At 38.1% G+C, this 25,863-nt stretch overlaps 1 protein-coding gene across 8 annotated transcripts in view; it reads right to left on the bottom strand.

The window, feature by feature from the left end:
• OTUD7A (OTU deubiquitinase 7A) overlaps nt 1–25,863 on the bottom strand; it is a 146,513-nt gene that overhangs the window by 27,367 nt on the left and 93,283 nt on the right. For 7 of the 8 annotated variants that reach the window (XM_054837210.1, XM_054837211.1, XM_054837208.1 and 4 more), the window contains 5 exons: nt 17,743–17,925; nt 15,437–15,655; nt 6,714–6,815; nt 5,079–5,206; nt 3,901–4,013 (listed from right to left, as the gene is read on the bottom strand). In XM_054837210.1, the coding sequence (XP_054693185.1) occupies nt 3,901–4,013; nt 5,079–5,206; nt 6,714–6,815; nt 15,437–15,655; nt 17,743–17,925 (745 nt within the window). The remainder of the gene's footprint in view (nt 1–3,900; nt 4,014–5,078; nt 5,207–6,713; nt 6,816–15,436; nt 15,656–17,742; nt 17,926–25,863) is intronic. The other variant, XM_054837214.1, reaches the window with a different exon arrangement.

Raw genomic sequence — 25,863 nt, 5'->3', positions numbered from 1 at the left:
TAGTACTTAATTTTATGATGACATAATTCTGATCCCTCCTTTGCCTTGAATTTTCTCTCTTTCTAGAGTCTGTAGAATAGCCACTGTTTTCAGATCTGAAGGGCTGTCTGAACTAGTGTATTTGAACCACCACGGCAATTTGATTATTTGCAGGCTGCGTTTTGCTTAAGTACTACTTACATCAACTGAAAATAGGCCAGATGAAAAGATTTATTAGCCATCAGAAACTTCAGCTAATAAGGAAAAAATATACTGTTACAATGAACCTTTTTCTATCTGCACCCTATAACGGCTGCACGTACTGAACAGTTAAAAAGGAATAGCACTCCTATAATAGACAACCAGATCAAATAAAATAGTTTTAAAGCAATGTCTCTGTTAATTCATCTAAACTAAATCCTCCACAAGATGAGGGTCTTTGATGGACGCAGTGGTTTGTATCAAGAATTGTATGTTGATTTACTCTGAATAGCTAGCCAAGTCCAAAACCTCAGAGATTACAGGCATTTGAGAGATACTTCCTGTTCAAATGCTCTGGTTTTCTGCCTTAAATAAAACTCTAATGACACATGGGAAGATTACAGCAATATTCCCCCTCTCCTTCCCCATTTAAAGTCACTTGACTTTATTAATAGATAGTGCCAACAGCATATGAAACAGCTAGCAAGAAGGTGACAGTTAATACTAAATAAAAATACAATCCACGTTCAAAATCTGTATTGGGTCACACCACGACATCTAGCTTTCAGCACTACTAGGTTTTCAAGAAGTGAGTAACAGCAGCGATATTCCATCTAGCACTAGAACAGGCTTTGAAATCTCTGACTGACAATAGTCTGCAAAATGAAGGAATGGGCTGGAATTTTCTCTTTAGCAGGACTGCAATAGTTAGGTTCTTAAAAACAGAGGGTGCAAGTAATTTTCCTTTTTTCAAAGCAGTTGCTTCAATTCAGTACCTTGGTTTTGCTTGTAAATGTAGATAAATGAAACAGTTATGTTAACCTGAAATTTATTTTTTTACATTTATAGAAAGATGTGCAAGCCTGTTTCAAACCAGGAATCTGCTTCATAGTTAATTAGTTTGCTCTGCTTTAGTGCTTGAAGGATTTTACATGTTGGAAACAAGAACTTAAGAACCAAGTTTTATGTATTCCCTTTATTTTTTCTTTTTTCCTAACTTCCAAGCCTCAGAACAAGAGTGCTCTCAAAGAAGAAATCTTTGAAGATTTAGCAACAATTGCTGATCTCCTTTCCATGTAGTCTACTCTGAAAAATAACTAAAAGGAACTTGCAGGCGAATGAGGCAGCATAATTCCAGACTTAAGCTTGTCACTGAATTCTTTTGAGGCAGATACAACTTCTGAGCTCTAGGTAATTCTGACACCAAAGGAGAATGGCCTCATCTACAATTCAAAGACTAATTTGCAAGCTTTCTTAAGACAGTACCTAACTAGAGAACAGAATATACCGCATCTCAGAAATACTATTTTGATATTCCTTTTTCTTCTCAAGGGCTCTATTTTGAACATGGGTACATTAAACTAAGAAAATAATTCATTCTGTCACGTTCATGCAGTCTTTGGAATGATTGTAAAGAGAATTACATATTTAATAGGCTACATTTCTTGCCTGATTCCTCTTTCACTATTTTAAAGGAAAAACTAACTGTTGTCTATTTATCCTTACTTTATTTTGATTTGCAAAAAAGATAAATGCAAACCATGATGAGATCATTAAAAACAATTTAAATTAATTCTTTATGTAATAATGATAGTCCCTGTTTAAGTATCTAGGAACTAAAGCTAAAGATGGTTGGTTGAGTGGCAAATGCAAGATTTGAGGACATCTCTAACTGGTATATACTGAAACTACATAGTGCATGAAACGTACAGAATGAAACAGAATAAGAACAGAGAAAATGGGTGGTGAATGGCCAAATGTAACAGAAATATGACTTGAACTGCATTAGAAAACTAAAGCGTATCAACAGGAAAATATCTACAAACATAGGAAACAAACTAGAGAGTGAAATGAAAACCAATCTATATTTTTAGCCCCAAAATAAAAGAAAATGAGACCCATTATGGGTGACAATTTTCTAAACAATGTCCTCCTGCATTAGCAGAATTACCTGTCCTAGACATCACAGGGTTAAAAGGAAAATATAATATTCTTTCAAAGCCCAGAGAATATATTCTAAAAATTTTATTACTCTCATTGTGTTGAATGCCTTATTTTGTCAATTTACTTATCACCACATGTGATTTTTTCTCGGGGAAACAGTAGCTAGAGAAAAACGTGCACTGAGTAAACAAACACTAAATATTTTTAGTGATAAACACGAGACACAAAAACTAAAGCTTCTGCACTCTTAAGGCTGGTCAAAAATCCTATACTTTGGGAACAACTGCACTGAAAGGGAGGGATGTTCTATCATACCAGCTATTTAAAGCAGATACTGCATGTACATCGGGGTATTTAAATGTTGTAGATACTATTTAATCCCAAACTTTTTCACCAGTATGTTTCTATCCATTTTTTCCAGTAGCTTCTAAATATCTAAACTAAATGCATGCTGGCAGTAGACAGTACTACGTTTTTCCCTGCAACCATCACATTTTCTGGTACTGTTTATAAGCTAATTGACTAAAATGCTACTAAATTGAGTATTAAACATGCCTATTAAGCAGGTCTTCAAGAAAACACTCTTTCCTTGTTTGCCTGTTAGCACTGGGTAGTAACTGGCAAATGTTGCAGCTTTGCACAGTGTAATCAAAGTACCTGCAATCAGCCATAGTCTTATGGAATCAATCTAGATAAACAGAGATGAGATTAGGTAAGAAAAGAATCTGATGTGGTTCTTCGAAATACAGACATACCCTATGCAGAACATTCCAACATCAACAAACTTTACTGGGATGATAGTGAATCAGTTTAATTCAGAAAACAAACAAACAAACACCCCCCCCCCCAAATCTTTAAATCTTGCCTTTGAGAGCACTATTTATGTTAATTGGGTTTAATAAAAGCTTGAAAAGTCAAAGAAAGGGCAACTGTTCCTATCAGTGCAGTATTAATTACATAATTCTTAGTTAAAGTTTTTTATAATTGTTCAAAGATTGAAGTAGCATATTGATTTTCAGAAGGGTTTCATGAAACTACAAAGTATAACTTGATATTCTACTTTCTGTTTAAAAAGACGCTGCATCCAAATACATAATCTTTAGCTTTAATACCAAAAATATTACTTTTTTTCCCCTGTATGTTTAGGGTTAACAGCATTTTGAAAGTAGAAAATGTGAGTTACTTGGTGACTTGCCCTCAAAAAAGATCTCTCTGAAGATTTTCTGTTTGAACTACAAAGCAAAAAAAGGACTGAAGTAAATGTATGACTATGAGAAGATGGCAGTAAAGCTGTGCTAAAGCACAGAATAAGTAATATCTGGGCACAAACTACTTTCTTCTAGAATGCTATTAGAAGATGTAGTGTTATTCTGTCATTCCATGTTTTAGTGAAAATACCTGAGCAGTGGCTATCTTTCTGCTAAGTCTTCCTCAAACCAAAAGCTACATATCTTCAGCGAGACGAGGCACTTCATGTCCTTGAAGCTAAGTGTTACTGCCAACATGCTTGTTCCAGAAACCAAGAAATTTGTATTTGTGACATCCAGACTCTCTTGGATGCAAAGTAACCTCAAGTTAGTGTGGTAACTGTACAAGGAAACTTAATCGAAGTGCTAAATATTATAATGGGATGTTTAGATAATTAGATTCTACCATGGAAAAAAATCACAACCAGTGGAAAAGGCAGTTTGACGGTCCTGTAAACATCTTAATTCACCTGTATTGTTTTCCTCGTGAGAATAAAAACGAAAAGATTTTGTTGTACTCCAAACTTACCCACCACCAGTGCCTCCATTTTTGCTGAAATGTGTACGAGGCTCACTTGATGCCAGTTTAAGCAGTTCATTCCACTCCCGTTCCCATTCTTCTTCTGTATACACTAAACCTGACTATGGGAGAGAATGAAATACCTTTACAATTATGCTGGTATAAAAGGTAAGGAGAGTTCTGTAGTAGTATTTACGACTAACTTATTTTGAGCTTCATACATGATATGGTTTAACATCTTGGACCATTAACGGTTCCACATTTCTATTCAGGTGAAAGAATATCAACTTATTCAAAAAGACCTAAACCACTAACTGTACACTGGATTACATTCCTAGATGTGGGGCTGCTGCTGCTAATGCAGTGCTCCAGTTATTCATACCCACGTGAATTCCTTGCAACCATGGTCAGCATGCTTTACTGCCCATTTCTGGAGGTCTGCTTTCTTCCCCAATATATGGAACTACTACGAATGCCCTCCTGGGCAGATAGGTGATGCTTTCTCCCTCTGTTCAAGAGCAGAAAGGGTATATAAGTGCTTCTGTGCCCCTGTGCTGTCAGGTAGCCTGAAGCAGCTGAGTCAGTCACAGCTCAGCTGTATGCCCACTGACTGCTGCCAACAAAAGGCAGATTACGAATAAGTCACAAACATTTAAGCATATTCACTTGACTGCATTCAGCATTACTCATGAAATTGGAGCTTTTAGGCACAGACATCTTCAGAAAATACTACATGCTGAAGTACAGTTTTTAATTAAATCAAGCCAAATCTACAGTTGATTTTATAGTTAAAAAACATCAACTCAGTATTTGGTCACAGCTCTAAGAATTCCAATTCACCATTCTGGGGAATCATTCCTAAATGGCGTTTTCTTTTTCCTTTTCTTTTCTCATTTTATAATGCTGGTGATAGCTACATTGTACATTTAATTTTGCAGTCCGAAATTTTCTACAGGTTCCAAACTCATCCTAGACCTTTGTAGGCACAAAACTGTGTGGTTTTATGCACACAAAACTACAAATGCATTTGCATTCTGATACAAAAATTCTAAATACAAGTATCTCTTTCCCCATGCAAAATGGAAGCACAAGAGATTTGACAGCAATTAAAACTTTCACACCAAACTTCAGAAGAATGCTTTTGACCCTAAATGATATCAACAAGACTGACTTTAGGCCATACAGACCTCCTTATTCTGCTGGGTCTGTTGCCATCTCCATCTTCTTTTCAGTGCTTCCTTTTCAGCTCCACTTCTCATCATAGTATAGAGTGCTTTACGTAAAACAAGGTCCCGGTCATGAAATCCCCACATCCCTAAAGTAGCACAAGAAGATTCAGTTTTAAAGCAGCTACAGTGAAATAGAAACAGTAAGTACTAATACAATTAATACTGCTCTATTAGCAAAAGAAGCATAGCTTTTACATTATTTAAAATTCTCCTTGGCAAATAATTCACTCATTATTTTTAAGGTTTCCTAAAGAAACAATCAATATAGATAGGCTACTGAAAAACAAGAGGGAATTCTAACAGAGTTTAAACTTTGATTAAGGAATGACTAAGGATATGGGTTGTTTCAGTGTTTGCTTGCAGGCAACTTCAACTTTGCTGCAAGCAATGGAATATTCAGTGCACAGGTTGGTTTTAGCTGTAGTTGCCAACAGAGCTTGCAGACACAAGAATGCTAATGACAACTGCAGGCACTTTTGTGAATCACAGATGATACCGACACCCAAAGGCCTCCAACTCTCACACAACACGATGGCAAATTTCCTTTGGCTTCAACGTCCAAATAAAGAGATGAGCATTCAAGATGGCTGAAGTCTAAAAATACAACCAGCCACAGGCTTTCAACCTAATTTTAAGATAATAAAACGTCTTCATGTAGTTGAGAATGGTAACCTAAATGAAAAGAGAGCAGAGCTCTCACCAAGACACATGCCCATATACAGCAATATTTCAATTACCATATTGTCAGCTGCTGGCATTAAATATGTTTGTTTAAGACTTTGCAGGTCAAAGTACTCTGAACATTTGCTGTAAATAATATACAATTCCTCCTAATTAAAAATGAAGTGGACAAAGATAAAAGGATCCTTAGAAACAGCAAAAGCTCTTTTCTTACTACTACTTTCAAAAAGAAAAGTCTCTTCAAAATACTAAAAATCCCAGTGTTTTTTAAAAAATCACCTTTTGGAGTGCCAGTGGTAGAAGATTTTAGCAACTGCAACCAAAAAAAAAAGTTTCCTCATAATTGGTTAGGACATAGAAGGTGTATCAAAGACTTTCAGTGTCACAGGTTTCTATTTATTTGATTTGAAGAAAGGCTTCAAGGATCTTGTATTAACAATTACTAATCATTTGGAAACTATTTTAACTCACCCCAAACTCTGTTTCCCATATACTTAAACTCTGCAAGGAACCAAGAGAGGTGACAGCAAGAGAACTATTTAACAAAAGCCAGGGAATAAATGCAATTCCTCACTCACAATGAGGACAATCCAGCAGAAGTATCTGGAATTTGCCTGTTCCAGAGCTGTTAGATTGGGGTCTGTAAGGAAAATGCAAATCACTGGTGTTTATGATATATGGGTTTTGATATTGTTCCAACTATACTTCTTTTATAACCTGATAAAATTTTACCTTCATCCCTCAAGCATGCCTAAAGCAAACAATACTTCAGTGAAATTGGAAGCATATATTGCTCAGAACCAGGCTTTTCATGAAGGTCTTTGCATCCCATGTGTTTTTATGAGCTTTTGCTGGGGATAGAGAAAAGCGGCAAATATTTTTGGCAGGTTTCACGTACAGACTCTCCCTTACCTAAAGATGCAGCATGCAAGAGGCAGTTTCCATCACCTGTTGTAGCCAAAGGAAGAAGACGTTTACAGCTTGTACACACTGTGGACCACCAATTTAGTCGTCCTGAAAAGAAAGCATCTATTAAAATGGTGGAGTGGATACTACAATAGGATGTGTACTGTGTACGGGCACACAGCGATGATGTGTGATGTTGAAGGTTAATCATGAACATCCTTTCTGCCAAATAAACTTAAATGCAATGTCAGAAGTGAAAACTGAAAAGATTAGAAATAAGAGGCAGATAAACTTTAACTATTCCCTACTTGTATTTGGAATAAGAAGAAAGCATCTTTAAGTAATTTGCATCTCCCATTCTCATATGCTGCATACAGGGATGGATTTCCAAAGAGTTCATTGCCTAAATACCATCATGAGTCTTGGTATCAGTTCCCAAACATAACTGACATTGGCAGATTATGTTACAGTAATAAAGTCTCAAAGGACAAAAGTAATATGTATGTGTTAATCAAAATACTTTATTGTTAGTGAAGTTTATTAAGTAAACTACTATTGTTTCAAACAGATGGATTGTTTCAATAGCTGATTCTCCTCTCATTTACCATAGTAAATCATGATTAGACCTACTAAAATCAACAGCTGCACTACCAAAGACTTGAAATGAGACCAGACACATAGCCCAAGGTCTAGGATAGCATGTGGCTTTTCTCTTTGAGAACATGTAAAGAACCACTTATTCATCATTGCTACATGAAGCATGTTTTAGATTATAAAAAAAGAGATGGATTATGAAAAAGGCAAGATGAGAGGACAGATATTTGATGTATCTAGATGAAGCAAATAAACCCCTGAAGAGTATCAGTGCCAAAGCCAACACTGGAAGTTCATAATTCCTGGCATGCAGGGTGCTGTGTGGTAGCTTACTGCAGTGTTAAGTCTTGGTTAAACAGTCATGTGAACATTTCTAATATAAAGAAAGAGAATGTGACCAATTGCCTAACATCTTTGGGGATAAGGAAGAGCTGATGATTAACAATGATGAGTAGAGCTGGTATATTTCACAAGATTTCTGGAAAGTCTGTGGGTTAATGCACAATTAAATAATTGAGTGAATAATGCAGCCTATGGTGACTCCATTTCTTTCTTTGTCCGCTTCTGCAGACTTTTTCTCCCCCGATTCCTTTACTTGCAAGCTAAGAGGAAATATAATGTCTGTATTTGTACAGTCAGTATTCCATTTAAGGTTAAATCCCCAAACCAGAAATAAGTTCAAACAATGAAAAAAACCTTTTCTCCATTAATATGTTTTCATTACAAAATTATACTGAAGTTTATTTATAATGACAGGTAATACGTATTGTGCAAAAAATTAGTATAAAGATATTTGAACACGTGACCCCAATTACTTGTTCCAGTACTAAGAATGACATAATTACAGTTAGTCAGTATAGGTTGAGAGTTACTATACTCTAAAGATGCACAGCAGATCAATAACTAAGTACATTTGGTAATCCTCACATGATTTTAGCAGCTAGTTTGCAAATGCCCAACATTTCAGACTAGGCTTAGAGTGTTCTAAATTAACTATGCATTAAAGAAGCTTAATTTAAAGTGCTATTGGACAGCCTTTGGGAAAGATAAATTTAAAATAACAAGTTGTTATTTTTAGCAACTCCTGTCTCTGCAGGCTGCAAAATAACAACTTGCCACCTGTTTTTTGCAGAATGTTTTGGCAATATTATATTCAGTAATAAGTTATAGCAAGGTGCTGCTTAAAGCACAGTTACAAGACCTAAAACAGACAGACCATGGGGACTTAAGGGAATAATGAATGGTATTGTTTTGCAGATTAACTAGCAGCTATTGGTAATAAATGTCAAAGTCTGGTGTTTATGACTCTTTTGAATAACAAGCAGTTTCTATAAAAGTGATCTGCTTTCAAGTAGATTATGCAAAAAAATGTTTGTGGGCTTGGTTAACATCACAAAGCTTATGGCTGACTAAAAAAAAATAGCAGAAATGCATTGCGTTATAACAAAAATAAAAAGTGGTGCATTTTCATTTTTCAAATCTAGTGGTTGCAGTGGATCCCTTTAGGGAAACAACAGGAAAGTGGAGTTTAAATGAAAACTGGAAACAGTTCTACCTCAGGCTTATTTCTGTCTGCTTTGATAAGACAATATTTATGGGCAAACTAGACCCATTTCTCACTCTCCCTCCCTCTGTTGGTCTCCTACCTGATCTTGCTTCTTTCTTACTTACAAAATCTATTTAATCTTAAATAACACAATTTCAAGAAATTGATCTGTTGTTTTACAGCAAAAATACTCTGATAATTAATATAGCCATTTTCTAGTACTCTAAAATTTGACCTTAATTTTAGATGAAGATTAAAAGTCCTAGCCAAGTCTATGACCTAGCAACATACAATCAGGGAGGCAGACAGAAGCCCACCATATTGCCCTTTCTTTGCATGATATTTAAGACTTCAGCTGCAAACTCAAAAGAAATGTTAACAGATTCTACCATCTTCTGTGGCTGAAGATTGCCAACTATTTCTGTACTCTGGTATTATCCTAGTCATTCACTACATAGTGTGTATCAGACTTACAATACAAAGCATGTACTGGCTCCCCCTGCTCCCTTGTTCGCAGGGCCTATAACAAGAATCAATCATTCTGATACAGAACCAGATATAGATCTTGTATTCCCTGAAAAAATGGTGAACTGAATCTCAGAGAACGTTTTGCAAATTTTAGAAAACAGACAATATTGCTACTTAAAAATCTAGTATCTGATGGCTCCCAGGACAAGGTGCAAACATCAAAAGCTACCCTATTGTAAACCCACTACAACTGCTGGCATGAATACAAGCTGGCCTTATGCAACTGTTAGGTTGAAAGAGTCAGTATCTGAGGAAAAGGAAATAAGACACATTTTAAAGCATGGGTTTTACCCAACAATGTTCATAATATTGGAGTATTATTAACAGATGCTAGAAAGGTTTAAGTGGTTTAAGTGTTATTTTCATAAGCATCCATACTGTATGACAATCTACAGGTGTATTGTTTCTTGCCGCAGGATTTATGGGAGGAAATGATCAAAGAGGATTCTAGATTGTTATATGACCTGAATGGCTCAAAAAGAAGGCAGCAGAGACCAGAGAATGCATTTCAAACGTTAACAGGGGCCAGGCTTGGCTTTCCATATCAGCCCCTGATGCCTTATGTACTGGTACTATAGAAGGTAAGAAAGCAGGCAGCATGATGTCCTCTATGCAAAACTCAATTACCAGTATAAACAAGAAGATAAAAATATGCAACAGCAATTATTGTAATTTATGACTATCCCATAAAGGTGCTCATACAGAGCTGCCTTCCAGCTTATTAAGGCCCATTATAAAGTATTCGCTGCCCAAACATGCACAAGGTTGGTGGTACACATACAAACCAATCAAATTCAAAACCAACATGAGGTTAAATAATACTGAAGAACCTCTGTAGAAACTCTGCATAAATCCTTTCCTTCCTCTTCATTTTCTCCAGTCTGTATTTTCTTTTTTCTGGTTTAAGCTACTAATAAACTAAATGGCTTGGGATTTTTCTAGTGGAATTAACCACCAAAAAGTTACAATGACTTTGTCAACAGCAACTTAATTCTAACTCTCTCTTGACAGATGAAAGGAGATGCTACAAAGGATGAGTCCCCTCTCAAGCTCCATATCATTCAATGTGGTTGAAGTTTCACTGCAAAGCTGGATTGCACACCACTGCCTCCAAGGCACAGCTGGTTTCTTGCCTGCAACACCACTGTGCATTTATCGTACCAAAAATAAGTCAGAATTCTTACAGAAAAAATGGAATACACATTAAGAGAAAAACAAGGATGGTTATAGATGGGAAAAAGTGTGAAGTGTCGTGTCAGCTTCTACAATTTTACCTTAGACTTGAGTGTGATTGTCTTGCAACACATTTCACTGTGCTCTTAACAGTGCTCTTTCATACAGCTAAGTAAATCAGTCTTAGGCCAACTCCTCAGAAACACTGACAGAGTAGACATCTCACTGAGGAAAACAAGTCCATCTGTGCACAGTGGGACTTAATGTCTGGTTTCCCGTGCTTGTTCTACGTGTGGCTAAAGGTGAGATTTCTGATGGCTTTTCTTGTATTTGTGGTTGGGCATTCTTGCCCATGTGGCTTCTGTAGTGTTTAATAAACAATATTCACATTGCAATTTTTTCTTCTATGGAAATACTAAAAATAAGCTAGTTGCTTATTTCCATGAAACTTGTAAAAGCTTACTCACAAATATGTTTGAAATGGGCAGAGTTAAATTTTACAAATACAATCTTAAGAGATGGCTTGCTGACACAATCTCAGTTTCCTTAAGAAATTAGGCTAAAACCAGCCTTTCGTTCATTTCTCCAGCACATCGTGTTTCCACAAATCCACCTTTGGATAACATTTTCAACTTCCAAAGCAAGTCTAATTCTGGACACTCCATATATTCTCAAAGCAATGGTTCACCCTAAACACTCACCAACTCCCCTCTGGAATCCAACAGTAGCAACTGCTCTGGGGTGTGCACAGGACTGACTGGCTAAGTCAACAGAGGATTACTCAGCCCACTGAGAAGAGTCAGGCAATTAGCAATGGGTGTAGGAACCTCAAGTCCAGATTTCAGCAGAGCTATTTCCATGCTTTATGTGTTTCTTATATGACTGGCTAAGAGGATTTGTTTGTTTATTTTTACTTTTAGTCCTTTCATACAATAAATGTGTACTTGCAAGTATTGACGTGAAGAAAATGACAAGAACAGATTGTCTACGTGGGCTTATATTAATCATTCACTGCTTACTCTTTAAAATACGTGAATAAATAAAGCATTTACCAATACATTTTCTGTACCTCAAAGAAAAGACCTTCTCGTAGGAGCTCTCTCTTTTAGTCTAGATGATGAAATCAGCTTCGCAGTAGCATCTGCAAGGCTATTCATATTTACTGATGCCCTTGAAATGGCATGTTGAACTGTGCATGTAGAAATAAGTAAAACTGAGCAATCAAGTAAATGCTTCTCTTTTAGCTTGATGCATAAGCAACACAGACTCTGTCACAGAAGCTACTGACCAGAATGCAAATCAAAGATCATAAAATAAGATGGCACAGAAATATATGACTAGGCCTAACTGGCTGCAGACAACTGATACTGAACTCAGTTATCTGCAGGTAACTGCAGACCCAGCAGCACTGGTTTTCTTCATTTGTTTCTTTCATAACCTGAGACAGACAGTTTTCTATGACATTATTGCATTTCATCCTACTCTGTGATACAACATTTGTCATTCATATAGAACTGAATTACACAAGCATGCATTTCAAAGCTTGGAAAGCAGGAAATTAACACAGTTCTCTTGTAATTACAATGGTTCCTATCCCAGCACCCTGCATATACTGTGTGAAAATCTATTAAAAATCCTGGGATAAGAATTCTACAACCTGAAATGGCATCATTTTTTCTTTAACGAAGCTTAGTTTTTAACAGTTTGAAATCAAACATTTCCAGAACTTTGGTGGATTTGCTTTTGGGGATGTGAAACCCAGGCTTAACAATGTTTACTGTTTACTCTGCCTGTAGCTGTATAATACGCTTCATAGAAAACACCTGAGCACAGAAAGAAAAGTGTAGGAAAGCAATTTTCTTGAAGGTTCAGAGAGTTTACTTTTAATTTTTGTACTGAATTATATTTCAGCACTACAACAGAAACGTTTTTTCTTTTTGTTAAAACACTGTGTTAGACCAGCCATTCTTCTGCCTATACTACAGGTTTTTTAACTCATCAGTACAGCAGAAGAAGTTTTCATAATATCTCTCTTTGTGTCAGCCTACACATTAACACCACACAGGGGAACACATGTATATAATGAAAATCAACTTGCTGCAGCAAAATATTTAGAATAATATTTAGAATAAAATTCCTTTCACACAGACTTCATTTCATATCATCACCATCTGAGCCATCCTCTGTTGAAGAACCACACTGATTACTGCAAGAGCACTCAGAGATCAGTCGGCACATTACTCACAAGCTGACCTCCCTCCAAGTGAGGCAATAACAAGCGGCTGAGTTTAAGATGCACAAAACCCCAAAATGTTTTTATGAATGTAGTGAATTCTATCCTCTAAAAGAAATATTCAGAAAGCAATCACACAAAGAATAGAGGATACGCTGCAGCAGCAGAGAATGAGTAAATCATATTGCCTTTATCTGGGCCTTTCCTTTATAATCTCACACAGTATTTCTGAGTAAATCAGGAATTTTCCTCTGAGTTTCTGTACAGGTAGGATGTAACCTGAACATCCTTTCACACAGAGCTGAAATGGTATCAAGTGCCTCAGCATATAAAAAGAGAATATAAAAACTTTACAGGCTTTTATAGACATCCCGCTCATATGGTCACTTCAGACAACACATGTGACAGTTTGTTAATAGTAATTTTGCTCTCCCAATCTATGCTTTGTGAGTAGGAAGCTGCTCTATGTTCCCAATAAAGCTCCTCCTCCTTTTGCCTAATCAGCTTTTTTTTTTTCTCTTTCTCTTGAAAGTCATGCCTTCAAACTCAAGCACACACACCTCTCTTTTCCTTTAACAATATCGCCAATGCGCGCTACAGAAGCTACTGTCCTTCATGGGGTTTGTTCTGAAATAGATTTTAGGCCCTTTGCAGGGAATGCACATTACCTGTTATTTTTTTATGTCATTGACCAAACCATAGTCAAACTGGGCCCTGTTGGTAGGATACAATAAAATGTCTAATGCTAAGTCGCTTTCTTATTAATTCTCTCTCTTCATATCAGACAACAATATGTCTAAAATAGGCAGGAAATAAAAGGAAACTGAATATATTTATGTCTTAAATAGAGACAAAAGGTCACTTTACATGAAGTCATACACGATTTTCTTAAACATTCACTGTTTGATCTGTTTAACTTGAACTAAAGAAGTGTTTCCCAGGAAGTTCCAGTTTATCTAAATGAAATGCTCACATAAGTAAACTAAGTCTACGTGGACAACAAGAATACCTGCAGTCAAAACCACAAGCACTTCAAATGGTCAAAACACCCTTCTTTCCAGATGCAAGAGGCTCTGAGGAGGAAGGGACATTTCCAGTGTGAGTCAATTTATTGCCCTAATTAATGTAATGTGAAGGAAAGACTAAATGATTTAGTCTATTTTCAGAAAGATTTGAGAGAGGAATGCTAAGAGGCAGAAAACTTGGTAGTTTCTGCAGCCCTATCTCACATTCATAGCCAGCCAGCTCTGTATGAATTAGAAGATGTCAGCTCTAAATTCACATAGTCCCTGATTTTAAGATCAGAAAACCACTGTGATTCTCTAGTTTGTACTCTTGCATTAACTGACTCTAAAGGCTGTAATTCCACTGAAGCAGACAGGTCAACAATGATACTACAGCAAGGTATTTTCTGATAGCCCTATGGAATTTGGAGTGTTTGGCAGAGCTACCAGAGGAAGAGCCATCTTGTTTTTTTCCTTTCCTTGTGTAAGCTGGCTCCTCGTGAAACTAGAAATATTTTCTTGATAGGTGACTGACAGTTTTCATACTTCATAGTTGCCTGGTAGCATTCCGGCATTATTTTATACTGCTATTTTTTCCTGATCTTCTGAATACTGTTTGGATGTGGGTTGGCTGGTTTGTTTGTGTTTGGGGGTGGGTTTTTTTTCCTTAAGTATTTACTGTTTGATGCTATTATCTATCTTGCTTTTCAAATACCAAAGCCAAAAAAAGAGCATACAAAGATACTTGATAAGTACTCAGTGTGACACCAGACTAGCAGAGGTCCTGCCTAAATACTATGATGTAGTGCCCTGATCAATAGCAAGCAACAGTTTATCAGTTTCAACACACACAGTATGACTATGCACCATGTTCCGAGAATGAACTCTCAGATGAATACATAGTGTCACACAAGCTAGTCCAGCAATCAACAGAAAAAAGCAACTGTTATTTGATATTCCACAGGCAGCCATGAAATCTGATTTTATTACTCCTTTGTATCACCAGAGTTCGGCATTTCACTGTATAGATGTGTTCATTAATACATTTGCTATATCATAAGGCACAGATACTAATTTTAAATACATTTCTCTACATCTTTCAAAACTGATTTAAAACTTTAAACTACTAATAAATCTGAATTAAAATAAATTTTAAAATTTTTTCAATTATTTTCCATGGCAATAATGAAGTATTAAATTATTCAGTTTCTTATTAGAAAAATAATAATCAATACATAAAATACATATTTAAAAACTATTTTCTCAAGCTGCAACAGAACTTGAAGATGTTTCCTTTGTTAGTCATTGCAATGTAACTTCCTCACAAGAACTGGAAGTACCAATCCCCTCTGACCACCCAGACTCACGTCCTTCTCTACTGCATGACTTTCCCATCAGTCCTCCTTTCCTTCCTCCCCCAATTTCTTTGCTTTATTAAGTATATTTGACAGCTTTTTCTATAATGTTTTAAAAGAAATAGAGAATCAGGGTACGTGTCATTTTGTAAAGAGCCACAAAAAGCCATTTCCTTTTTACTCTCTGGCATTTATTTCCCATGCAGGATGCGCAAACTCCAGAAATGAAGCATGATTAGAAATGTCAACCAAAATGTCAGACTGCCCAGCTGCTGACGTCTGAAGTATTTACCCACCTGCTTGCTCCAAAGCAACCATTGTTGCCTGCTCAATTAAGTCACGTTCAATGAAGCTTCTGAAATCTTCACTGTACACGCTAAGGTCTGGTAGTTGGAATGTGTAGATGGGCATCTCCAAAGGAAACTGTTCATTGCTGCACTCATTTGCTACATGTGAACGAGCAAGGGAGACTATGGCTGAGCTGGCATGAGAAATACCTCTGGAAAGACGCTTTTCTGTAGAGAAACCAAAAAGATATTTATAGCCTGTAAGACTGCATAAAAGACCAGTCAACACCAAGTTTGGCAAAAACCCGTTCATTTAACTTAGGAATTCATCCCACTCCTTGTTTGTTACCTTTTTTGGGTTATTTCCCTACTGTAAAAGATTGCTTAGCTCTTACCATGGATCCTATGGCAAGACACAAGAACTTCACTCTCCTTCTAGCGAAATAGATGAACAGTAAAAGTAATGAGATATGAAAGACAAGTATTTCTATCAATTTCTTTTTAGGTATATAAAGTTTCCAAAGATGCATCCAAAGAAACATTTACTGGCAGACAGATGATAATCAGTTAATGTTTTGAACTTTTAATTTGACTTCTCAGGAATCAAAAAATCCAGCATTCTACAATCACTTCATATCAAACGTGTCATACTGTTTTAATCTCAGAACGATCTACCTGAAAGCAGTTTCAACAAACTCAGTTTTTATGCATATATGTTTTCTAAAATACTGATCCAAGAAACAATACATACTTCAAAAACAATAATGAAATTAACAAGCTTGGTACAAAAGAATGGATTATTTTATCAAAACAACTATGAGCTACTATCTTATAATTTACTGAATTTCTCCAAGGAAAAATGCTGTATAAGGAACAGTAAAGAGTCACTGAAGCAAAATAAGCATTAGAATGTTAGAAAAGGGACAAAATATCACTTTTAAACAGAGGAACTGAAGTATAGGATAGCATTTCCATTTGACGTCCCCTTGCTACCACTTCTTCACCCCTTTGCACCACGGTCCAGCCCTCACCTGTTGGCTGCATCCTCCACTGCAAGCACCTGGCCCATAACAAGACCCTCCTTTCCCTTCTCTGCTCCTCCCTGAACATCCTCCTCGCTCCAGTTTCACATTTCAGTCAGAGATGGCTCTCTGATCGTGAAGAAGTCCGTTATGCATTGAATTGGTAACAAACTTACTGTCAGTCCAGGCATTTAAAGCCAGACTTAGCCCACACTACCTACTACACCCACTAAAATATCAAATGGCCATTTCAGGGTAAACTGGGCAGTTTAACAATATGGAATTTTACAGTGAGCAATATCCTGAAGAGGATGAAGGGACACAGTTTTATCAACTACAGTGTGCTAGTCTTCCTCCCTTTGTTTGTATTCATTGCTTTTAAGGAGTCATAAGAAGCACTACAGTTCCTTTTCTACCGATGGAAGTTATCAATTTTAAGAAAGCTTTACTGACACTCCTAAGTACTGATGCCATTTCCTGTTTAATAAGAGGGAAGAGCCAGCAGGAGAAGGGAAGACTTTCTGTTCCTTCTAATGATTGCATAGAAAGCCATCACCAAGCTAGTGGTATTACCTCCCTACATGACAAGCTGTCAGACCTGTAGATATATTTTGGTGCAAAATAGAGTTCTTTGATAAATTAATTTAAAAACCAAGCCCAAACAAACATTCCAACAGTCAGAGAGAGAGATCTGAAATAAAACCTATAAAAGGTTTGCAAACAAAAAAGTAAATTCTAATGCTTATCATCCTGTACTGGAAATCAACTGCTAGAGGTAGCTGACTCATTTTTCTTAAGGTTTCAGTTTCTGTTTGGCAGGGAATAGGAGGTTGTCCTTTCTTCTGTGGAACCATAAAAGAACAAAATTTTAAAGCTGAAAGTTATTCATAGATTTCATACACCCTAATCACATACTGTGAGTAAGAATGCAAAGATTGAAACATGGATTTTTTTTAACCTTTTTTGGTCTCAATAAATATAGAAAACTACATACAATAGTGGTCTGTGATGCTCTCTAATTCCTTTCATACGTACCACAGGACTGCTTAGGGAACAACGTATTTTTGTATTTTAATCACACATTAAAAAAATAACTTGCAGAATGGAGGCAAAGCTCATGACAACTGAAACACGTGAAACATAGGGTCCAGCAGCAGCTCTGTGAATCCCATCACAATGACAGTTCACAGGCTGATGACAAATGACTTCCAAGTCCTTGCAGAGAAGCACAACTCGCAGGCAGGCAAGCTGGAAAGCTTCTTGTCCACAAAAGCCCTGGAGAAGAGCTCTTACCTTGAGCAATGTCATCCTGCCTTTGCAGGCAGGGCCGCTCAGCCTTCGTCACCTGGGGAGGCTGCTCTGGCTCCTGCTGCTTGTAGTATTTGCCCTCATTGAACACCTGTGGCAGGTTGGCGGTGTGTACCTGCCGGAGCTGCTCATAGTCACTCAAAGCTGCTGTCAAGTCCCAATTTTTGCCTGCCAAACAGCAAAAGGACATTCTGCTCACATCTGCATGTGACCAGATTGATAACCTGAAAACCATCTTCATATGTACTTAAAATATAAACTTAAATAGAAAAATCATTCTTACTTAAAGCATCAGCAAGGCAGCAGAGGTTCTTTGGATAAAACATTTTACAACCACTCCTCCCTCAACAAAAATGCATGGTTGATAAACACCTTGAAAGTACACAGGAAATGGACAAAGATAGAAATATTTTTATTTTTTTTAATTTATGTTTTCGTTTTCTTTGTATCATAACTGGAGAAGACCTCAGGAAAGGTCTTGTGCAACCTCCTGCTCAAAGCAGGGTTAGCTGTAAGATCAGACTAGACTGCTCAGGGCTTTATTCAATTTGGTCTTTAAAACACCAAGATTGGAGACTGCACAACCTCTCTGGGCAAACTGTTGCCGCATTTGACTGTCTTCATGGGACCTACGTCCAGTCTGAACATCTCTTGTTTCAACTTAGACCCATTGCCCCTTGTCTTCCTGCCACACACCACTGTGAAGTGCCCAGCTCCAACTCCTTGATAAGCTCCTTACTGGCACTGGAAAGCTGCTGTTAGATCCCCTCAAAGACTCCCCATTTCCAGCCTGAACAAGCCTCAGTCTCTCTTCACAGCACTTGCGCTCCAGCCCCCAACAACCTTTGCAGGCTACCTCTGAACTCAATCCAATTTATAGCTGTCTTCTTTGGACCAGGGATGGGGGGAAAAATTAGACATGGTATTACAGGTGTCTAATGACTGCCATCACTTCCCTCAAGCTACAGGCTATGGTCCCATTGATATAACTCAGCATACTGCTGGTTTTCCTAGCTGTCAGGGCACATGGCTGGTTCATGTGCAGCTTGCTGGCTACAAGACCTCCAGGTCTTTTTCTGCCAAGCTGCCTCCCAGCCTGTACCATTGCAGGGGGTTCTTCCTTTCCAGGTGCAGAACTCTGTGTTCATCCTTGTTAAATTTTATCAGGTTCCTGTTGGTCAATTCCCTTACTCTGTGTAGGTTCCCCTGAATGGCAGCTCTGCCCTTGAAGACATCAACCGGTCGCCCCAGTTGGTGTCATCTGCAAACGTGACATTGCCTCACTGATAAAGGCTTTAAACAGGTATAGACCCCTGAGGTACAGCATTTGTTACCTGCTTCCAGCTAGAAAGCTATCCATTAACCACTACCCTCTGAGCCTGACCATCAAAACAGTTATTGGCCCATCTAGTTGTCCACCCATCCAGACTGTAACATCCTAACTTGAATATAGCAATTCTGTGGGAATGTCAAAAGCTTGAGGTAAAAGATATCCACTGCTCTCCCCTCATCCACAAATCCAGACATTTTATCATAGAAGGCAATCAGTGCCAGGACTTCCCTTGCTCTGATTCCAATCAAATGGCTCCAGAAACTGGCCATTTAAGATGAACACTAAATCCCACAGACTTTAACATAAAATAATGAGAGGCAGCAATAATTCACATCTGTACAGCTGTATTAATAATAAATAATAATTAGCAGCAACGATGGAAAGACAGGACTGTTAGTGTTATTAGCACAGGAAAGTGAGAAACCTTATCTATTCGCAGAGCAGCTAGAATGCAAATGCAAAATACTTGAGGTCCCTTTATATTATTCTTCAGAGACTACTCAGATTTTAAAAGTCTTTTAGAATGCAGATAATATAGGACAGTGTTTTCTAATAAAACATGCAGTGAGACGATTCTGTCAATGTGGTTCCATGTCTGTGTGAGCTGCTCATGGAACCCGTCAACACAGAATCCTCTAAAAGATTTGCTTCCAAGCTCCCACATCATCATATCGCTATGACCAGCAATAACAGAATGCAGGCTAATATCTGGAGATAAAGAAGTCTGTTTAGTACAGGTGGTGAAATGGTACTTGTTACTCTCAAAAAATAATGATGAAAAAAAAATTGAGATGTTTGTATGTTATTTTCAAAACAATCCTGCTCAGTTAAAATACACAGATGTCCTAGCATTCTCCAAGCACTTGTTTTTAATTGGAAAATTACAAATGTTTAATAGCAAGAAAAAGACCTCACCAATTATATGAGACTTTCACAGCATTCCATAAGCACTTTTTCTGGGAATTCAAAAGTAACCTGATTCTGACTAATACAGGATTTATTACACCATAAAAGGTTGTCACTTTCTGTACTTTGAGAAGCTACATTACTTGAGTAGCAGTTAAATATAACTTACTTGCTTACACAAAGGAGAATAAGCTAAAAATAGTACAAAGTAGCTCTATACAGATAAAAGAAAGTCTTTTAACAGTCATTTCTGTGAAGAACAAAAGCCTAATTGAAGTAGGAAAAAACCAGCACAAACAGCTGTTACCTAAAGGGTTGAGCTAAACTATCTCAGGTTTTGAAGTACTAAACAAAATCGTGAAAAGAGAATTAATATCACTGAGCAAAAATATTATATATATCCTGAGTAGTCCATAATATAAACCATCATGTCAGTGATATGGAATCTTTATATATGTTATGCTGTAACCTGCTATTATAAAGCCTGTAGGACAAAATGTATATTCAGTGAAAATTGTCAGAGATCTTAGAACAAGCCCCTAAGTTTTTTCCACCATTATTTTTCCTAAAAATCTAAAAATTCAATGGCTATAATCTAGTTAGGGCTCTGCTCTAACTATATACATCATCTGAATCAAGTTGCCCAACACAAACATTGAATAATCATGAGTGTGTTCCCAAGATTGATGTGATCACATATCACTGTTTGGGGTAGGGATTACTCTTCTTCCATCCTGTTTTTAGAAGGCACTTATAATGTTTTTTAAATCTTCTTCTCAACCATGAGGACAATAAAGCAAACCTTTTTTTAAAGAGTGAAAGTGACAATAAATATAACTCTAGGAAATGTAGGTTTATACAAAACAGTATTATCCAAGTATTGGCAATGCTACATGTGCAGCGCTACATGACTCCCAGCAGCAACATGGGTTTATTCAGTACAGATCCTTCAGTAACAGACCTATATTAATGGAACACAGAGAGCATTGCCCTAGTGCCCAGGCATTCCTTACAGGTCACCTGCTCAAGGTATTTTCATTTTTAAGTTCTGAAATCTAACAAAAATCACTGTGCATGTGTTGTAAGTGACTGTTGTATGGATGGGTAATAGGAAAGCAGAGAATCAGCAGACTAACAGAAACCCCGTTGTGCTAGTTTTGGGCCAAATGCAATCATCTTGTATAAAAGCTCTATCATAAAAATTACAGTCAGCCTTCAGAAACTACGCTCACAGTGTGTTGCATTTAAAATTAAATTGCATAGTAGCAACTGAACTTCTAATACAGACTTGAAACTATACATAAAATAAAATTTCTATATCTAAATGTATCTTACGTAGAAATATCTTATTTTCAAACCTCCCCATCACCCTGGAGTTGTCCGCATCCCCTGAACAAAAGCACCAATCAGCACCAAACCCTTAAACTTCAGAGAACCAACATAGGAAATTATTATTGGACTCACTTTCCACTTTCCCCAAATTTGCTGGAGCTGCCAAGCATTGGAATGCAAGAAAAAGATTCAACTGAATTAGAGAACATATTAAGCACCTTTCCATCTCCATGAAATAGTGTTTTTGAATATTAGCCACTCTGACTCTTAGCTCTTTCAGCTACTCTCTGTACTGGAAACATGTAAGCTTGCCCCCTTTGCCAAAGCTTCCTCTTCTTTTTGTTTATATTTTCACAAGTAAATACAAATGACAGACCTTTTGCTTTTCCCATTGCCCATAAAAAAAGAGAATTCATCAGTTTGGGAGGGTTACAGAATAAAATTCATAAATCAAAGTAGAGGAAACTGGAGGCAGCAAAAAGAATTAGGGGGAAGGAGGAGATCAAAAAAAAGCACAGAGGCATTTATGAAAGACACTGTGTGAAGAAATACATGAAGATTTCTAGCATTGTGACATGTGAGAAAGTTTAAGCTGGAAGTTACTCAAGAAACTAGCGGGGTTTATGATTGCAGAGATGAATAGAGCAAACTCGGCCTAGCTCTCCTCCTTTAAACTTTGCATATCGAAAGCTTTTGAATTTCTAAAGCTGTATCTTATTACATTCCACACTAAGTTTTGAAAGAAGAAAAAACCTAAGATCTGCTGGGTCAGAAAGGACAAAAATAAACTCATAGAACAGTGAAATCAAACATATTCCCCTGACACACACACACACACTGCCTCCCGGGGTAGGTCACTCCTTCCAGTCTCTCTACTTGTCCAACAAGTTTCAGCAGCATTCTGGTTTGGAGCAGACTGCATACAGTCCCTCTGGGTCCCTAGGAAAACACTTTCTAAGTTCTGTTTGTATGTCTGTTCCCTGGCCTTTGCTGAAATCTCCTAGGCCCTCCTCCTCACACAAGACCCTGCTCTGTCAATTCTTTCTTATTTTCTTGAATTGTCATCTCCCACACAGGCCCTCAACAGAAAGGAACATTCTATCCCACAGAGGTTACACCTGACATAGGCACTGACATGCCCTCCATCACAAGGCTCAAGGAGAAGCAACAGGTAATTCATCTATTTTGCATAGTTTCATCAACTAAATGAAGTCAAGTAAGATTTTTTTGTTGCAATGTGAAGGACAAAAAACCCACAAGACTATTTTTCAGATTGTCTAGTTTTGGGGTTTTTTTACTGGTACTTATCTGATGCACCCTACTGTTCACTGACTGCCCACTTCTTTGTTTATATGACACATTATTATATTTAAAAAGGTATTTCACAGGCATAACAACGTTATTTCAGTACACACAATCACATCAGATGACCAGTCACTGGTAGCACCGTATCAGTTAGCAGCAACTGAATTGCTCCAATGCAGCACTGACACAGTGGCTTTACATGAAAGGCTTTTGAGTTTCTAATGATCAGAGAACATCAGTCAGAAAAAAGCTGGAGCCGCACAAAGCTGGTTAGAAAACACATATAATTAATCATGATCAGGATGCTAGAATCAAATAAATTCACTAACTCAACAGAGAGAATACTCTTAACTGAACAATTATTTCCTGAACAGCTGCATGTGCTCTGAGAGTCAGCAGGTGTAAAATTTAACAGGACTGAAAATTAAACAGGACTTAAAAGCAAGCGTTTCTAGTGTGGAGGAAAAACAAAAAAACAAAAAAAGGTGCAGCTAAGTAAGGAATGGAAGATGCACTCTGACTGAGGGCTGGTACTGACGTTTTCGCGTCAGAGACAGCAGGCACCTACGTGAAAGGGAAATTAAAAAATAAACTCACTTACACTGTGAAGTTTGTCCTAAATAATACTTGCTAGAATAACAACAGGAGGCATTGTCAGCCTGAAGAAAAAACAAAGACTTAGATAAAACAATATAGAAATTAAGAAGCCACTTATCCATTTTTGTCTTACCACCTCTTACTGGATTATAGAATCATAGAATGGTTTGGGTTGGAAGGGACCTTAAAGATCATCTAGTTCCAACCCCCCTGCTACGGGCAGGGACACCCTCCACTAGACCACGTTGCCCAAAGCCCCATCCAACCCGGTCTTAAACACTTCCAGGGATGGGGCATCCACAAGCCCTCTGGGCATCCTGTTCCAGTACCTCACCACTCTAACAATAAAGAATTTCTTTCTAACATCTAATCTAAATCGACCCTCCTTCAGCTGAAACCCATTACCCCTTGTCCTGTCACTACACTCCCTGATAAACAGTCCCTCTCCAGCTTTCCTGTAGGCCCCTTCAGGTACTGGTGAGCTGCAATTAGATCTCCCCAGAGCCACCTTTTCTCCAGGCTGAACAATCCCAACTCTCTCAGCCTGTCCTCATAGGAGAGGTGCTCCAGCCCTCTGATCAGCTTCGTGGCCCTCCTCTGGACTCTCTCCAACAGCTCCATGTCTCTCCTGTACTGGGGCCCCCAGAGCTGGACGCAGTACTCCAGGTGGGGTCTCACAAGAGCGAAGTAGAGGGGCAGGATCACCTCCCTTGACCTGCTGGTCACACCTCTTTTGATGCAGCCCAGGACACGGTTGGCTTTCTGGGCTGCAAGCACACGCTGCCGGCTCATGTTGAGCTTCTCATCAATCAACACCCCCAAGACCTTCTCCTCGGGGCTGCTTTCAATCCACTCCTCACCCAGCCTATAGTCATGCTTGGGATTGCGCCGACCCACGTGCAGGACCTTGCACTTGGCCTTGTTGAACTTCATGCGGTTCGCACGGGCCCACCTCTCCAGCCTATCCAGGTCCCTCTGGATGGCATCCCTTCCCTCCAGCATGTCAACCACACCACACGGCTTGGTGTTGTCGGCAAACTTGCTGAGGGTGCACTGAATCCCACAGTCCATGTTGCCGACAAAGATGTTGAACAGTGCTGGTCCCAGTACCGACCCCTGAGGAACGCCACTTGTCATTAGTTGAGGGTTAAAAAAAAAAAAAAAAGATGCTAAAGAACAGCAAGAGTAGGACTCACCTCAGAAGCATTCCAGATAATTCATTTTTTCCTGATCAGAGAAGACTGCTTCCCCCACCCCCACCTGTGCCCTACTTAGACAACTTGAAGGGTCCAAGAAGTGTTCCGAAGTGGGTTTCCCAGTGATCTGATTCTCTGAGACCAAGCTGACACATACAAAATTTGCCCAGGCCTTGGTACTGGATCAAAAAATCCTAGCTTTCCTTAGGGCGCCTCGACCAAGGATGACATAAAAGCAATGACAGTAGGAGAAAAGGGGCAAGGGGTGAGAGCTGAGTGTCCAGTGTCAGGGAATTTCTGGCAAATTCCAGGCTAGAAAGAATTTGAAAAGGAGGCAGCAATTCTCTGTGCAAGAGTACTACTGCAAGCTACACACAGAGTGTGTCCTCACCTTGGCACACTGTTCTTGGACACCACATCTTTAGTGAATGGGGGGGAAAAGCTGTTTGATATTAAATCTAGCTTTTGAGGGAGGGAAAGGTTGAGGTCACCTTATTAGGACTGACCACATTGTGATCAAAGAAGACATCTCATTCCTTCATCTTTCCCAGCCTTTCCACCTCACCTTCTTGTTGTTCTCAACCTATGGACACCATCCTCTCCTTATACAACATGTGATAAAAGAAACCAAAGACCAAGATCTAAATTTTTATATTTAGTCTTGACTACTACCGTTTTCCTCGTAAGGCACACTGGCAAGAAAACCAGCTCAGGGACAAGACAGGGAATTAGATGGACAAACTACTGAGCCAATAGGTTAGTCCAAAACGTAAAATAAACCACTGTGACTTTCCTCACATTCTGCAGCAAGGAAATTGGGCGCATACCAGTGAAGAGGTCAAACCAAACCAGAGTAAACTTCACAGGACAAGAAATATTCCTGTAGCTATTTTTTGCATATCTAGTTCTGCCCCAAGCTGCATGTAGGCTGCAACATCCACCACACTGGATCCATGCACATGGTATAGCACTATAACAAATGTAAAACATTTACATAATTACTTTTTCCTGAGTGGAACCAGAAATTTGTACTATCAGACAGCCAAGGGTTTGTTTGCCCAAGTATTATTTTAAAATATCACCACTTTGTTGAGTTTTAAATAAAGTAATATATTGCAGGGTTTTTTTAAAAAAACTCCCAAAATACAACTATATAGTGCTCTCTATTGGAAACTCGCTTGGAAAAGCTTCAGAATGACCTCCTGACAAAGTCCTGATTCCCTTCTTTTAATAGATATATTTCCAACTCATGCCACATTTTAATAAGCTGATCTGCTTGAAAGCTGGAATCTGAAAGCAGTAGAGTACTAGGAACTTTGGACTTTTGCTTTAAACTGCTTCAAGACTATCACATACAGTAATTTTCAGGATGAGAAAGACTCTGCCTTCATAAAGGTAGTATGGTTAGCACCATTCAGGTTTTACAATAGTTTTCAC

Source organism: Grus americana, chromosome 10 (assembly GCF_028858705.1).
Source record: "Grus americana isolate bGruAme1 chromosome 10, bGruAme1.mat, whole genome shotgun sequence".
NCBI lineage: Eukaryota > Metazoa > Chordata > Aves > Gruiformes > Gruidae > Grus > Grus americana.
This window is presented reverse-complemented; position numbering and strand designations above follow the sequence as displayed.